General features: G+C 60.5%; 5 protein-coding genes across 5 annotated transcripts; 2 read left to right on the top strand and 3 right to left on the bottom strand.

The window, feature by feature from the left end:
* Positions 1 to 207: 207 nt before the first annotated feature.
* On the top strand, positions 208 to 2,097 carry PSEUBRA_001929 (Replication factor A, C-terminal; the record flags this gene model as incomplete). Its single annotated transcript, XM_016435119.1, has 1 exon — positions 208 to 2,097. The coding sequence occupies one exon, from the start codon at positions 208 to 210 to the stop codon at positions 2,095 to 2,097; it is 1,890 nt and encodes a 629-aa protein (XP_016293494.1).
* Positions 2,098 to 2,528: 431 nt separating this feature from the next.
* PSEUBRA_001928 (uncharacterized protein) lies at positions 2,529 to 3,165 on the bottom strand (the record flags this gene model as incomplete). Its single annotated transcript, XM_016435109.1, has 2 exons — positions 2,529 to 2,696; positions 2,821 to 3,165. The coding sequence occupies 2 exons, from the start codon at positions 3,163 to 3,165 to the stop codon at positions 2,529 to 2,531; spliced, it is 513 nt and encodes a 170-aa protein (XP_016293493.1).
* Positions 3,166 to 3,572: 407 nt separating this feature from the next.
* PSEUBRA_001927 (Nucleoporin FG repeat) lies at positions 3,573 to 10,280 on the bottom strand (the record flags this gene model as incomplete). The annotated part of the gene is made up of 2 exons (XM_059464703.1): positions 3,573 to 10,036; positions 10,136 to 10,280. The coding sequence occupies 2 exons, from the start codon at positions 10,278 to 10,280 to the stop codon at positions 3,573 to 3,575; spliced, it is 6,609 nt and encodes a 2,202-aa protein (XP_059320795.1).
* Positions 10,281 to 10,833: 553 nt separating this feature from the next.
* PSEUBRA_001926 (Zinc finger, U1-type) lies at positions 10,834 to 11,562 on the top strand (the record flags this gene model as incomplete). The annotated part of the gene is made up of 1 exon (XM_016435117.1): positions 10,834 to 11,562. The coding sequence occupies one exon, from the start codon at positions 10,834 to 10,836 to the stop codon at positions 11,560 to 11,562; it is 729 nt and encodes a 242-aa protein (XP_016293491.1).
* Positions 11,563 to 11,805: 243 nt separating this feature from the next.
* PSEUBRA_001925 (Valyl/Leucyl/Isoleucyl-tRNA synthetase, class I, anticodon-binding) lies at positions 11,806 to 15,075 on the bottom strand (the record flags this gene model as incomplete). Its single annotated transcript, XM_016435104.1, has 1 exon — positions 11,806 to 15,075. One exon carries the CDS (start codon positions 15,073 to 15,075, stop codon positions 11,806 to 11,808), a length of 3,270 nt encoding a protein of 1,089 aa, XP_016293490.1.
* Positions 15,076 to 15,343: the final 268 nt, after the last annotated feature.

The following is a 15,343-nucleotide window of genomic DNA, read 5'->3' as shown; positions in this document are numbered from 1 at the left end:
CAACCTCGCCAACGCTCTTTGGTGATCGCAGCGCAGCAGCAAGAGGCTCGCATCTCCGCATCGTCTTACCTTCGAGGAGCACCGACGGAGCGATCACAAACAGTCTACGTCGAACCGCACTCTCCGACCTGGCCCGCAGCCCTTGACACCCCGCAACCTCATCCCTCGACGACCTCCACTGCTTCGTAGCATCGCAAGGCATCCATAATGTCGCTCAACGATCTCTCGCAGGGCGCCATCGCCCAGATGATCCAGACTGCGGACCCCGCCAGCTCGGTGCAGAACCCCGTCTGCCAGATCCTCAGCATCAAGAAGATCCAGGCTAGCGCCACTTCTGCATCCAATGTCGGCGACCGATACCGCATCATCCTCTCCGACGGTGTCCACTATGCTCAGGCCATGCTCGCCTCGCAGAAGCGCTTCATGGTCGAGTCGGGCGAGCTCGAGAAGCACTGCCTCGTCCGCGTCTCGCAGTACGCCAGCAACACGGTGCAGAGCCGCCGCATCCTCATCCTTCTCGATCTCGAGGTGGTGCACAAGCCCACCGCCGACCGTCTCGGCAACCCTAGCAACGTCGACGAGGCTGTCAAGTCCGAGGCCGGCGGCGTCAAGCAGGAAGGCACTGCTGCCAACACGCTCGGCAACAGCGCTCTGGGCAACAACTCTGCCGGTCGCACCACGCCTGCTACCTCGGCTGCCGGTGCTGGCAAGGTCGGCGGAGGAGCAGGTGCCGGTCGTCCCGGTGGAAGCAGCGTCCACGCCGGCATGCCCATCTACCCTATCGAGGGCCTCTCGCCCTACCAGAACCGCTGGACGATCAAGGCGCGCGTCACGTCCAAGTCCGACATCCGCCACTGGTCCAACCAGCGTGGCGAGGGCAAGCTCTTCTCGGTCAATTTGCTCGATGACAGTGGCGAGATCAAGGCGACCGGCTTCAACGACACGGTCGACCGCTTCTACCCGCTGCTCCAGGATAACCACGTCTACCTCATCTCCAAGGCGCGCGTCAACATTGCCAAGAAGCAGTTCAGCAACCTGCAGAACGAGTACGAGATCACCTTCGAGAATTCGACCGAGATCGAGGAGTGCACCGACGCCACAGACGTGCCCGAGGTCAAGTACGAGTTTGTGCGCATCAACGAGCTGGAGAGTGTCGAGCCCAACCAGACGTGCGATGTGATCGGCATCCTGGACAGCTACGGCGAGATCAGCGAGATTGTGTCCAAGGCGTCGCAGCGACCGGTCCAGAAGCGCGAGCTGGTGCTGGTGGACCAGGGCAACCGCTCGGTGCGTCTCACGTTGTGGGGCAAGAACGCAGAGACGTTCCCCAACAACGCCGGCGTCGACGAGAAGCCCGTGATCGCCTTCAAGGGGGTCAAGGTGGGCGATTTCGGTGGACGATCGCTCAGCATGTTCTCCAGCTCGACCATGCTTCTCAACCCGGACATCACCGAGTCGCACGTGCTGCGCGGCTGGTACGACAACGACGGAGCGCACGCCCAGTTCCAGCCGTTCACCAACGGCGCCGGAGCCGGAGGTGCCCTCGCCGGCGGAGCGGGCGCCAACATGGCCGAGCGCCGCTCCATCGCCCAGGTCAAGGACGAAAACCTCGGCATGACCGAAAAGCCCGACTACTTCAACGTCCGCGCCACCGTCGTCTACATCAAGCAGGAGAACCTCTACTACACCGCCTGCCCCTCGGACGGTTGCAGCAAAAAAGTGAGCCTCGACCACGAAAACAACTGGCGGTGCGAAAAGTGCGATCGATCGTACGAGGCGCCCGAATACCGCTACATCCTCCAGACCAACGTCTCGGACGCTACGGGTCAGATCTGGCTCTCGGGGTTCAATGATGATGCCACCAAGCTCATCGGTATGTCGGCGGGCGAGCTGCACAAGCTGCGCGAGGAGAGCGAGTCCGAGTTCAACGCCGCACTGCACAAGGCGGCCAATCGGATGTATGTGTTCAACTGCCGGGCCAAGATGGACACGTTCAACGACCAGGCGAGGGTGAGGTACACCATCAGCCGCGCCGCGCCCGTGGAGTTTGCCAAGGCGGGGATGGAGTTGGTCGAGGCGATCAAGGCGTACATGTGAGGGTCGTGTTCGAAAAGTGTGTGTAGGTTGGTTTTCAATGCATGTTCGTTCGACAAGTCTGCGTTGGTCGATGCGGCGAGTGAGCGAAGTTTTATGGATCTTGGACTGGTAGCTGTCTGAGTGAGAGCGTGGTCAAAGAAGCCTGATGGTTGCGGAGCGCAATCCCTGCTGTCCGTGAGAGCGTGACGAGGGGATCCGTGGGACTGACGGCGAACCGACTCGACGTAGCTGAGCAGCATCCTTGCCACCAGAGATGCACCAGCCGTCCATTACCACTCCTGGGCGCCCCCCGAACCCGTGTCTAGAGCACTCGCCCAGCTCGACGTGTGCGCTAGAAGCCTCCTCACCCTGCGTCCTGTCCCCAGCCTTCCTTTGAGCAGCGCACCAAGTCTCGAAGAGCCCACCCTCCACGACCAAACATTCCGAGGCGCTCAGAAAGCAGCGAGCAGATCCGCCAAGTCATCCACCTGTTGTTTCCTCTGCTCTTTTAGATCTCCGCCAACACTCGTCCAGCCGTCTACGAACTCCTTCGGTCCGATCTCTTCGCATGTGAAATCTGCCAGTAGCTCTCGTTTTTCTGTGAGGAGGTCTTGGTATGACTGTTGTCCGTGTGGTATCGAGTTGCGGATGCGAGGATGTGTGGGGTCAGATCGGAGGGAGGGGTGGGGATCAGCGTGTGAGATCCACAAGCCAAAAGCGGGGGGGGAGAATGGGGGAACTTACGTAGAAGAGCTGGGAGATGCCGTCGAGTGCCAAGCGGGGGTTCCAATTCCCAACAACGCCGGGACCGCCCTGACCGGCCCCTTCGCGATCCAACTGGTCGAGCAGATGCGGGATGTCTTCGTAGATGCATGCCAGCATTTGACCCACCACCTCCTCGCACGAGGCTAGTGTCGAACGGAGCGACATGAGCGTGTCGTCCATCGTGGTGGGTGAGCCAGCGGCTGGTGTACCGGCTGCTAGGTTGGAAAGGAGCGTACAGGAGGCAGAGAAATGCGTGTCGAAGGTTTGCGCCAGCGTATCGCACCGGTTGATGAGACGAAGCACTGGATGCACCGCTGTCGACATCTTGATCTCCAGGGTTGTGGGTAAGGTTGTTCGTGCTGGGTGATCTTGTTCGTATAGGTGCAAGATTCAGGGAGGAGCCGTCCAGACCGAGCGCTTTTGGGTTTGCCGTGCAGAGGATGAGCCGTCGACCAACGATGATGATCTCGGCGAGATGGTGTTGGTTTGTGCACAAGAAATGTCAAAAAAGCGCTTGAACCCTTGTTGGAAGGAAAACAACACTTGCGCACAGACGAAGCTTCCCCCACGCCTCTTCGTCCCGATCTCGACCTCACCTCACCTCACCTCGCCTCAATTGACCTCACCTCACCCTGCCATCGCATCGCACACGCTGCGCCACTCACACCTCCTCAGCATGTAAACCAGATTCATATTGAATATCTAACTCGACCCATTCTCTCACCTGTCTCTCAAACGCCAACAAGCGACGCCAAGTAGTCCTCGGCGCTCGCCTGCACAGCACCCACCTCCAGCGCAGCCGCATCCCACTCGCCCTCTTTGCCACTCACCGCGTTGCTGGCCAGCAGTCTCGCAGCCATACCTTCCAGCCTCCCCCTCTCGGCCGCCTCCGCCGTCGACGCCAAGACGATCAATATGCGCGCCAAATTCGTGATGCCCGCGACCATCTCCGTTCGCGCCACCATAAGTGTTCGCTGCGCCGCATTCAACGGCCCACCACCCGGGATGGCCAACAAACCATTCACCCCGGCTGTGAGACTCGGCAATCGCGCCGCATACCACTCCGCTTTTTCCATCGCCAACCCCCGCGTTTCGGGATCAGAAAGCATCGCCTTCAACCCCGGCACCTCGCGCGACGCAGCAACATAGTCGATGTACACCGCACCCCCCTCGGCCCAACCCGGGATCTCATCCGCCGGATCCCCGACTTGGAGGTAGAACGGCGAGAACAGAACGGAGACCAACTCGTGGTCCCCTCGGATGATCGCTTCCGGCGCCAGATGGTGCACCGCCACGTTGTGTGCTGCCACCCAGGCATGCGCTTGCAGCAGAAGCTGGTATTCGCCGTATCGGTCGTCCCGTGCGCGCGCGGCGTAGGATTTCGCCTCGAACAGCCAGGATTCCGGAATCAGCAGGCGATCGCATAGGAAGTCGCGTTCGAGGTCGAGCGAAGTGACGTGCCGCGAGAGGAGGGACTTGATCGCTGTCTCCCGGCTGGAGGAGAGCTCGAGATGGAGCAGAACAAAGGCGGACCAGCGCCACTGACCGAGCAGTTCGAGTTGGGTGGCGTAGGACGAGGCGAGCGTGTCTGCTCTTGCCGAGTTGCCTTGCACTTTTCTTGACCTGGCTGCGCTCGGACCGTCGAGATCGGCATCGTGCATCCCATCGTCGTCGTCTTCGCTCAGACCGAGCTCGATGCGATCGCCAAAATCACGTCGCTGCAGCACGCGAGAGAGCAGATTGTACAGATGCCAAGGCAGGCGAGCATCGACGTTCGACGGGCCGAACGCACACGCGTTGAGTGCAGGCTCGAGACCGTACGTCGGGTCGACGTACAGCTTGAGCAGCTCGAACAGCGCATCGCGATCGTAGCCACCTGGCTTCTGCAGCAGTTGACGCAGGCGTGTTGCGCCCAGGCTCGAGCTCTCGCGGTACCAAGGGAGAGGAGGGGCGATGCTCGCGCTGTTGGACCCAGTGGCTGAAATCTGCGCCTCGTAGCGCTCGAACGAGTGTTCCAACGATGCTTCGTACGGAGACTCGTACCAGAGGAAGAGGCCGAATGCACGCTTCCAATCGAGACCCTCGCAGATGGGCAGATCGCTCACCTGGTCGATCGGATCTTTGGTCGTTCGCGGATCGGTGCCCTTCGAGACGAGCACGTTGCCCGAAAGCAGCTCGTACACTCTGCGGTGGTCGCGTGTGATGTGCGCGTCGACACCCTCCTTCCGCCAGGTGAGCAGCTGCTCGCTGATGTCGGCACGAACTTCTTCGTCGCCGCCGGCCTGTGCGATCAACGTCGCGAGTCGCAAATCGCCAGCATCGAGAGCGGCATTGACGGCACGCTCAACCTGATCACCGCTGAGATAGCTGAACAGCAACGCAGCGCGTCGTGAAGCAGCGATGTGCGATCGCGCCTCGGTCTCGACCGTGCCAGCCACCGTGTGACGAAGCCAGTCCGACAACGCTGCTTTCCTTCGCATGTTGCGGATGCGGTCCGCCGTTGCGGCAGCCGCACCTTCGGGGATGTGCAGCTCGATCTCGTCAAACAGCGCTACGCCCAGTCGCCACAGACTCGCCTCGAAGCTGCGATCCTTGTGCTCGAACGACGACGCAAAGTGTCGGAAGCGCGTGCCAAAGTCGGTGTAGGCTGTGGGCACGCCGTCGTCGTCGAGCTCGACATTGGTGTTTTCGAGCTGGACGCTGAGCAACTTCTGAGCGCGCTCTGCTTCCTGCTTCGACGTGTCGGCGTCCTTGAAGAGCTTGACCTTTTCGAGGACGAGCGTCGAGGTGCTTGCTGATGCCGCAGCTTCAGCTTCCGTCTTGGCAGTAGAGCTCGCCTCGTCTCGACCGAGGTGGACGATTCTGCCGTTGTGCACCAAGGTGCCGTCACGACCCCATCCGACTCGGAAGCTGCGTCCGAGCGACAGGCCAGCATCGAGGATCTCGCCGTCCGCACTCACCGCGTCCGACTTGGCGACATCGAGCTTGCGCAGCTTCTTTGCCGGTTGCTGGACCTCTTGCACAGCTGCCTTTCGAGGTTCGACTGGCGCAGTTTCGTCCATTCGGTCCTTTTGTCCGAGTGCCGGTGCAGCGGCAGCTGCTGATGTTGGCAACGGCGAGACTGGCTTGCGTGGTTCCAACGATACAGCGGCGGATGGCCTGAGGTGGAGCGTCTTCTTAGTGCTCAGGCCGGCTCCCATTGGTTTGGCAGGAACGACAGCAGCGGAAGCTAGTTTACTGTCGTCTTGTCCAAAAAAACTCGCCTGCATCACCTGCACGCGTCTCGCCTCGGCGGTGTTGCCGATGTTCGACATGGCTCGCGAAGGTGTTGTGCTGCCACCGCGTTCACGACCCGTGACGCTGGACGAGGGCGTCCACTGGCGCTGCTGACGACGCTTGGCGGCAGCGACCGCGGCAGCAGCCGCCTGGCTTGCCTCGTCATCGGTATCCATGTCCCCGTCGTCGAGCGTCCGCAGTGGCGGCGGCGCGTCATCATCGTCGTCGTCTTCGTCATCGCTGTGAAAGGTGCCACCAACAACAGAAATATCTTCGTCCGACATGTCATCCTCGCTGGCATTCATAGGTGCAAGACGCTTGCTGGCAGGTCGCTTTGCGTTGGCGACAGCGTTAGCCTTGGTGGCAGAAGCAGCTTGCTTGACACCGGCGCCAGCAGCCTCCTCGTCCTCATCCGAGTCGTCCAGACCGTAACGACTGAAGTGCTTGACCTTGAAACTCCAAGTGCCAGACTCGGGCTCGAAGTCGACGAACTCGGTCTCGGGCTTGTTCTTGAGCTTGTTGATCATCTGCTTGACACGAGGATGCTCGGCATCCTTGATAGGCTCGCGAGTGGCGCGGTCGGTAGGCCAGCACGCCTCGAGGCTGACGCGTGCAGGCACGTTGAGTCCGGTGCCCTGCTTGGCCTTGAGGCCGGGGACAAAGTTTCGCTTGGCGCCGTCCTTGGGGTTGCGCGGGTCGTAGTCGTCTTCCTCGGGGTAGACGACCACCTCCTTGAGTCGAATCTGCACAATACCGCCGACAATGTCGTTGAGGTCGCCAATCGAGGTGAGGTCGACCGGGTCGAGGAACTCGATCTGGCCGACCCCCTTGCGTCCCACGATGAAGTTGTGCACAGCAGCGAGCTCATTGTAGTTAGCAGTGCGCAGAGCGGCGAGCGAAGGCTCAGTGTAGTACTCGCCGACCTTGCCAGTGGAGGCAGTGGACCCGTTGGTGGCAGCACTCGGACTGGAGCTGGGTGCTGAAGCGAACGATGACTCGAGGTCGCGACCCTGACGCGGCGCGCCAGCCTTGGCAGCAGCGGCCGAGACCGTCTTGAGCGGCGTGTCTTGAACCACGGTAGTCGAAGCGTCGCCAAGGAAGTTACCGCGACGCGAAGGCAGCGACGAGGCGAACGACAGATCGCCTCCGCCGGGTCGCACCGACTCAGCACGCTGCTCCAGAGCAGGGCTGAAGGTGACACGCGATGCCGAGCCAGGCTGAACGGTCCCGCTGCGGAAAGCGGATCCAGCGAGCGAGCCCACAGCTGGGCTACTTCCAGATTCGAATTGAGGAACGCTGCCGCTGCGACCGATGCGCGAAGCCGAGAAGCTGTTCTCTCCGGCATCGTCGAGCACCAGACGCTTTGCCGAGGGTCGTGAGACGAACGCCTGCGAAGACAGCGGCTGGCTGTACTCGTCGCTCAAGCCCTTGAAGAGAGCTGGCGAGCCGCCGCGACCAGGCGTGCCGAAACGAGCGTGAGCGCCAGGGGTGCCCTCTCGGAACGATCCGGGCGTGCCTTCACGGACAAAGCTGGAGTTGCCGAGACCCGAAGCACCAGGCGTCGAGCCACGCAGGCGGTTGATCTTGTTGGCGCCGCGCGGACTGGAGCGGAAAGGCGTGGTGAGAGGCGGCTTGTTCTTGGACGCCACGTTGAAGGGCAGAGAAGCACCGTTGGCGGCCGAACCGCCAGCCGCGCCATTGATCGGGTTCGATGCGAAAAGACTGTCGGTGCCGTAGGGGTTCAAGTCGAGCGACGCCTGCATGGTGGGTTGTTGCTGCTGATTCTGAAGCAAACCAGGCTGCTGTTGGTTCTGCTGAGACTGGCCAAAGAGACCACCCGAGGCCTGCTGGTTCTGTGCACCGCCAAGTCCGCCGAAGAGACCGCCACCCGTCGTGTTCTGCGTCGAGCTGCCGAAGAGGCCACCGCCCGTCGTGGAAGTGCCGGTGTTGCCAAAGAGCGATGAACCTCCCGTGTTGCTAGCGCCACCAAAGAGACCTCCGCCGGTCGTGCCGGTCGAAGTCTGGTTCGACTGTCCAAAAAGACCTCCGGTCGTGTTGTTCTGCGTCTGACCGAAGCCACCGCCCAGACCACCGGCACCTTGCTGCTGGTTGTTCTGCTGGTTGTTGCCGCCAAACAGAGAGGAGCCGCCACCCGTGCCGAACGAGAAGCCGCCCGTGGCAGGCTTGTTGGCCGTGTTGCCAAAGAGCCCACCGCCAGTAGTTGCGCCCGCACCGAAACCAGTGCCGGCCGCTTGGCCCGTCTGGGCGCCTGTGTTGCCGAACAGCCCGCCAGAGGCCGGCTGCGTGCCAGTCTGACCCGCGGGCTTGGCTCCGAAGAGTCCGCCTCCAAAGCCACCCGTGGTGCCAGTCTGCTGCTGGGTGTTGTTGTTGGCACCGAAGCTGAAGCCTCCTGTCGTGCCTGTAGCACCTCCTGCGGCGGTGTTGGTGTTGCCAAAGAGGCCTCCGCTGGGTTGCGTGGTGCTAGCACCGCCAAAGAGACCGCCAGTGGCAGCAGGGGCGGCCGTCGTGCCCGTCGTCGCGCCGGAAGTAGCGCCGAATCCTCCACCTGCGCCAAATCCAAAGGCGGGCTTGTTCTGCGTAGCTGTGTTGGCAGCGGCACCGAAGCCGCCAAAGGTGCTGGTGGCGCCGGCTGCCTGACCCGGCTGCGTGGTGGTGCTACCAAAGAGACCGCCGGTGGCAGGTTTGGCTCCGAACGAGAACCCGCCCGTGGTGCCGGTAGCGCCGGCACCGAAGCCCGTGCCCGTCTGACCCTGCTGCTGCTGGTTGTTGTTGGCACCAAAGCCAAAGCCAGTGGTGGCGGTCTGGCCGGGCTGTGTGGTGGACGCGCCGAATCCAAACGCAGGCTTGTTTTGCTGCTGCTGCTGGTTGTTGTTGGCACCGAATGTGAAGCCGGTGCTTGCGGCGGGCTGTTGCGGCTGTGCGCCGAAGGAAAACGAGGAAGCAGGCTGCTGCTGCTGATTTTGCTGTTGACCGAAGAGGCCGCCCGTCTGAGGCTGGTTCTGCTGCTGACCGAAGAGACCTCCGCCCGTCGTCGAGGCACCAAAGCCCGTCGTGGCAGGCTTGGCTCCAAAGAGACCGCCTGATTGCTGCTGGTTGTTTTGTTGTCCGAAGAGACCACCAGTCTGCTGCTGCTGTGGCTGGCCAAAGAGACCACCCGTAGTGTTTGTCGATGGGGTCGCACCGAAGCCAGTCGAGGCCTGCTGAGGCTGACCGAAAGCGCCGGTGGTGGTGTTCGTGTTGCTGCCGAAGCCAAAGCCAGTTGAAGGAGCCCCCGTGGCGCCTGGCCCAGTGTTGCCTTTGGATCGGCCTTGCTGGTAGTCCATGAGACGAAGCTCCTCGACGCTGTGTTGGCTGTAGGCGGGCATAACGGTGATGGCCTGCTGGACATCCCAGTTCTTGCGGTCCTTGATGTGTTCGGTTGGAGTCAAGTCTTCACGAAGCGGGTCATAAGGCACGGTCGCAGTGCCCTGGGTGATCTGACTGGGAGCAGCGCCGGCAGCCGGCTGACCAAAGGCACCGGCCGTTGCACCAAATCCACCAGCGGCGGGTTGCTGCTGTGGCTGCTGACCGAAGAGACCACCGGTCGCTGGGGCGGATGCACCAAAGGTGGAAGAGCCAAAGCCGCCTGCTGCTGGCTGCTGTTGTTGTTGCTGGTTGGGAGTGGATCCAAAAGTGAAAGCGCCAGTGCCTGTGTTGGCGGCAGATGCACCGAAGCCGCCGAAGCCAGTGGTACCAGCGGGGCGCGCCCCGAAGGCGCCGGTGGTGGATGCATTGTTGGTGGAAGCGCCAAAGCCGCCGAAGGAAGGTGTCTGTGTTTGCGATGGTTGTTGGCCGAAGAGACCGCCGCCGGTCTGTGCTGCTGGTTGCGCTGCGCCAAAGGCACCTGTTGATCCGAAGCCTGGAGAGTGGAAAGCAAGAAGATTAGATCAAGAGCTCCAGTGATGAGTACGGATATCGCTTTGTGATCAGCTCTGGTTCGTAGCGCGTCGAAACTTACCAGTCGAGGCGCCAAAGCCAGTCTGCGCAGGTGTGTTGGGCTGCTGCTGCTGGCCAAAGAGACCGCCAGTCTGCTGCTGAGGTTGCTGCTGCTGCTGTTGGTTGTTTTGCTGGCCGAAGCCGCCGAAGCCACTAGAGCCAAACATATTGAACGCTACGAAGCACCTAAGCCTGAGCGGTTTGGATCACAAAGGGCGTCGATGCGAAGTTGAGGTGGGTGCTCCGTCGAGGCGGCGCGACACGGTGACTATGCACCTCTGCTGGCGGCTGTCGTGCTGCTGTTACCGAGAATGGGGAGCCGTTCGCTCGAAGCGAAGAAGATGCGAAAGTAGAAGGTATGAATGAGAAGCGAAAGGTTGTTGATGATGGTGATGAGTGTGACAGGATGAATTCCAATCCGAAAAAACAGTCTCTGAGAGAGAGTCGCGAAGGTCAGTGCTCAGCCCTTGCTTTTCAGCGAAAAAGGCGCTCTCTTGTGCCTCTGAGAAGATCCCACGCTCCAACACACGCACACAAAACCGCGTTCCAAGCAACCAACCGATCTGCTTTTCCTGCGCCGTGCCCGATCCAGCAAAGCGATCACCTTGGACCCAGCTTCGGATATCGGAGAGAGCACCCTTGTTGGCCTCTCTTGATCCTCTCGAGGGTGCTTCCCTTACCCCATACATCGTCTAGCAACACATCTCTCGCAACAGCACCATGTCCAAGCCATCCTCTTCCACCGCCACCGCTGGCGGGGGCAGTGGCGTAGGTCCCAGCCGACGCACATGGGACAAGGACGACTTCGCACGCAAAGCCATGTCCCGCGAGAAACGAGCTGCTGAGCTCGACTCTGTCAATTCCGAGCGTCGCTCCCAAGGTCTCCCCCCGCTCAAACGGCTCAAATCCAATGCGCCCGAACCCGAACTTGCGATGCAGCAGCGTCGCGCCCCCCTCGGGCTGCAGAGAAACGAGGGAAAGACATTGATGGTCGATCTCACCAGCGGAGACGGAAAGGGTCAGACGGGTCCAGGGTTCTACTGCGAGGTGTGTCGCAAGCTGCTCAAGGATAACCTGGCGTATCTGGACCATGTGAATGGACGAGGGCATCTGATGCGCATAGGCCAGTCAACTCAGCAGGACAGAGCGACGCTGGACGAGGTGCTCGAGACGCTCGAGGAGTTGAGGAGGAAGCAGGCCGAGGGAGCGGCTGGGAAGAAGAGCGCCGTGTATGATTTCGATGAGCGCATCAGGCGGATAGCGGAACAGGAGGAGAAGGAGCGTGAAGAGAAGAGGGCAAAGAGGCGACAACAGAAGACAACGAAAAAGTCCGGCTCGAACCCTGCAGGGGCAGACACAGAGCAAGCAGCACCCGAGGGCGGCGATGCCGAAGACGCCATGATGGCTGCCATGGGCTTTGGCGGCTTCGGCTCGACCAAAAAGCGTTGAACATGGCAGAGGAGACGAACTGCCTACGAAGGCCTCAACCATATACCCACAGCATCTTTGCCGTCAGGCAGACGCTCCCCTCCGCCCGCATCAGTACCACCATCATTTGTATCACCAGTCTCACACATCGCAGCAACCGCAATCGCACTCCTTGTCTCACGACGTAAGTCATCCATATCTGCACACGCATGATTCCTGCCAAGGACAATACTGTAATTGAGACATCTATCCCTCTTTGCCAGATCAAGCCCAGGCAAGCGTCAACAAGAACTTGTCCTCGCCCACCTCCTGCTCCTCCTGCAGGATCACCTTAGCGCCATCCTTCTTCTCGGCTTCAGGCAAAGGTTTCCTCCTGAGCGCCTTCATGAAGGTCTCCTTCTGGCTCTCGAAGCATTCCGCGAGCGCCTCGCCCATGCCCTGCTCAAACGAGTAGAAGGCGTCCACCTCGTCGGTGGCCACCAACCCGGCCTTCTTGCGCAGACGCTGGATGCGGTTGACCACCTCACGCGCCGTGCCTTCCGACACCAGCTCGGGTCGTTGCTGCACATCGAGAAGCACCACAACGTTGCCGTCCGTGTTGCTCTCGAAGCTGCCCTCGACCTCCTTGGTCTCGACGTAGCGGATGACGCGCAGGTCGCCCTCCACCAGGTCGACGCCGGCGACGTTGAGCTTGCCCGTGTCCATGTACGACTTGGCGTCGTTCGAGGTGACCGTCTCGAGACCCTTGCGCACCTTGCCGACGTCCTTGCGCAGCTTGCGGCCGAGAACCGGCCAGTCGGCGAACAGCTTGAAGCGCACACCGCACTTGGCTTCATCGGAGGAGAGGACAAGGTCGCGCACGTTGAGCTCCTCCTTGATATAGTCCGAGAGCGACTCGACGTCCTTGAGGTACTCGGCGTCGGTGTGGAAGACGACGAGCTCCTTGAGCGGTACACGGATGGGCAGGTTCGAGTTGACACGGATGACACGACCCAGCTCCACCACCGACTGCAGCGCCTTGAATTGACGCTGGATGACAGGGTCAAAGTACGACTCGTTGACCTCGGGGAAGGACAGGAAGTGGACACTGCGGTAGTCCTCCTTGTCGTCCGCCGCCGGTGCTGGCAAGAACTTGCGCAGACCCTGGTACAGGTTCTCGGTCAAGAAGGGCGTGAAGGACGAGAGCGTGCGGCTGAGGGTGAACAGCGTCTCGAAGAGCGAGTTGAGAGCAGCTTGGGTGTCCTCGACGCCGTTCTCACCCTTCAAGCGACGACGGTTGAAGCGAATGTACCAGTTGGTGAGCTCGTCGATGAGCTCGCCCAATCGCGGCACAACCGTGTACAGTCGGTAGGCGGCCATCTCTTCGCTGATGAGCTTGATGAGCGACTGGCAACGCGCGAGCACCCATCGGTCCATGACGTTGGTCGATCTTTGCGACTTGTTGTCGTAGACAAACTTGATGCCGTGGTCCTTCTCGAGCAAGCTGACCGAGCCGAGGAAGAAGCGGAACGAGTTGAGCCATGGCAGGAACGTCGACGAGACAACTTCCTTGACACCCTCCTCCTTGAAGCGCAGGTTCTCGGCACGCACGACGGGCGAGTTGATGAGGTAGAGTCGGATAGCGTCCGCGCCGTATTGGTTGATGAGCAGGTTGGGATCCGGGTAGTTTCGGAGCGACTTGCTCATCTTCTTGCCGTCGGCAGCGAGCACGAGACCGCTGACAATGAGGTTCTTCCACGGCGCAGAGTCAAAGAGGTGGGTCGCCAAGATGAGGAGCGTGTAGAACCAACCTCGGGTCTGGTCGAGACCCTCCGAGATGAAGTCGGCGGGGAACGACTTTTCGAACTTCTCCTTGTTCTCGAAGGGATAGTGAGCCTGAGCGTAAGGCATGGATCCCGACTCGAACCAACAGTCGAAGACCTCCTCGACACGCTTGAGCTGACCCTTGCCTTTCTGCGAAGGGATGGTGATGTGGTCGATCTTGTCCTTGTGAAGGTCGTTGATGCCTTGGACGCCTGACAGCTTCTCAAGCTCTTCGACGGAACCAACGCAGACAATCTCCTCCATATCGTCGCTGACCCACAATGGGATGGGCGTACCCCAGTATCGGTTTCTTGAAATGTTCCAGTCGCGTGCGTTGGCGATCCAGCTACCGAATCGACCCTCACCGACGTGGGCTGGCACCCAGCGAGTCGCGTCGTTGTTCTTGACGAGTCGGTCAATGGCAGGCTCGACGCGCACGAACCACGAAGGGATGGCCTTGTAGATGAGTGGTGTGCCTGATCGCCAGCAGAAGGGATATGTATGGCTCAAGGTTGCCTGCACAATGAGACGTCCACGCGCCTTGAGATCCTTCTGAATAGCCTTGTCGGCCTCCTTTACGTGCACACCCTGGTAATCGGGCACCTCGCTGGTGTATCGACCGGAGCCGTCGACCGGGTTGGGTGGGGTCTCGTCGCGAGTGATGACGCCGTGGGCGATAGCGACGCGGTGATCGTCGTCACCGAATGCGGGCGCCTGGTGGACGATACCAGTACCGGCATCCGAGGTGACGTAGGTGTCGGAAAGGACGCGGAAGGCACGGCCCTTGAAGCGTTCTGTGAAGTAGGGGAAGATAGGCTCGTATTCCTTGCCGACGAGATCCTTGCCCTTGAAGGTTTCGAGCTTTTGGAACTTGGCCTTCTTGGGATCCTTGTAGAGGGTGGTGAGGAGGTTCTCGTGGATGATGAAGTTCATATCACGCTCGTCGTCGTGGATCTTGATGTAGTTGAAATCGGGGTGAACACAGAGGCCCAAGTTGGAGGGCAGTGTCCACGGCGTGGTAGTCCATGCGAGAAAAGCCGTCTTGGGGTCGTCGACGAGAGGGAAGCTGACGGTGACGGCAGGGTCCTGCACCTCACGGTAGTCGAGACCGGCCTCAAAGTTGGAGAGAGGAGTGGTGCAGGCGGTGGAGTAGGGCATGACACGGATGCCCTGGTAGACGAGACCCTTTTGGTGAAGCGTCTTGAAGACCCACCAGACGGACTCCATGAAGTTGATGTCCATGGTCTTGTAGCCGTTGTCGAAATCGATCCATCTCCCCATGCGCTCTACGGTGTCCCTCCACTCGTTCTGGTAGGTCATGACGATGGCTCTGCACTCTGCGTTGTACTTGTCGACACCCATAGCCATGACATCTTCCTTGCCCTTGATGCCGAGCTTCTTGTCGATCTCGTGCTCGACGGGGAGACCGTGGCAGTCCCAACCGAAGCGGCGGTCGACGTAGTGACCTGTGGAGTGGGCATGTCGGGTGACAATGTCCTTGACGGTACCTGCGAGAAGGTGGCCGTAGTGTGGAAGACCGGTGGCGAAAGGAGGACCGTCGTAGAAGCTGAAAGGTTTCCTGCCCTCGCTCTGCTTGAGGGAAGTCTTGAATGCGTCGATGGCTCGCCAATATCGAATGACCTTCTCTTCTTCTGTGGGGAAGCTGAAGGGAGCTGTGACCTCGTGGTCGCCAAAGACGGCGGCGTGGTCGTTTTGTGTGGATTCGACCATGATGTGTAGTTTCACTGATATGGTAGAAGGTCGAGAAGGTGTCCGAGCTCAGTGACGCTGAGTCGAGGCTGAGCTTGTCGAGTCAAAAGTGTCACTCTCAGACAAGCAGCAGCAGCAGCAGCAGGGATCTAAGAAGAAACGGCGAAAAAAGGACTCGCTTTCCCACACCTTTTTGGCCTTCTCGAGTCAATTACGAGTCACTTGTCGTGCGGCACCGGCATCAGCTTCGGCACAAAAAACAGCGGAATGTTACGTTGCAAGAATCAGC

This window comes from Kalmanozyma brasiliensis (genome assembly GCF_000497045.1).
Source record: "Kalmanozyma brasiliensis GHG001 unplaced genomic scaffold PSEUBRA_SCAF16, whole genome shotgun sequence".
Classification (NCBI taxonomy): Eukaryota; Fungi; Basidiomycota; class Ustilaginomycetes; order Ustilaginales; genus Kalmanozyma; species Kalmanozyma brasiliensis.
This window is presented reverse-complemented; position numbering and strand designations above follow the sequence as displayed.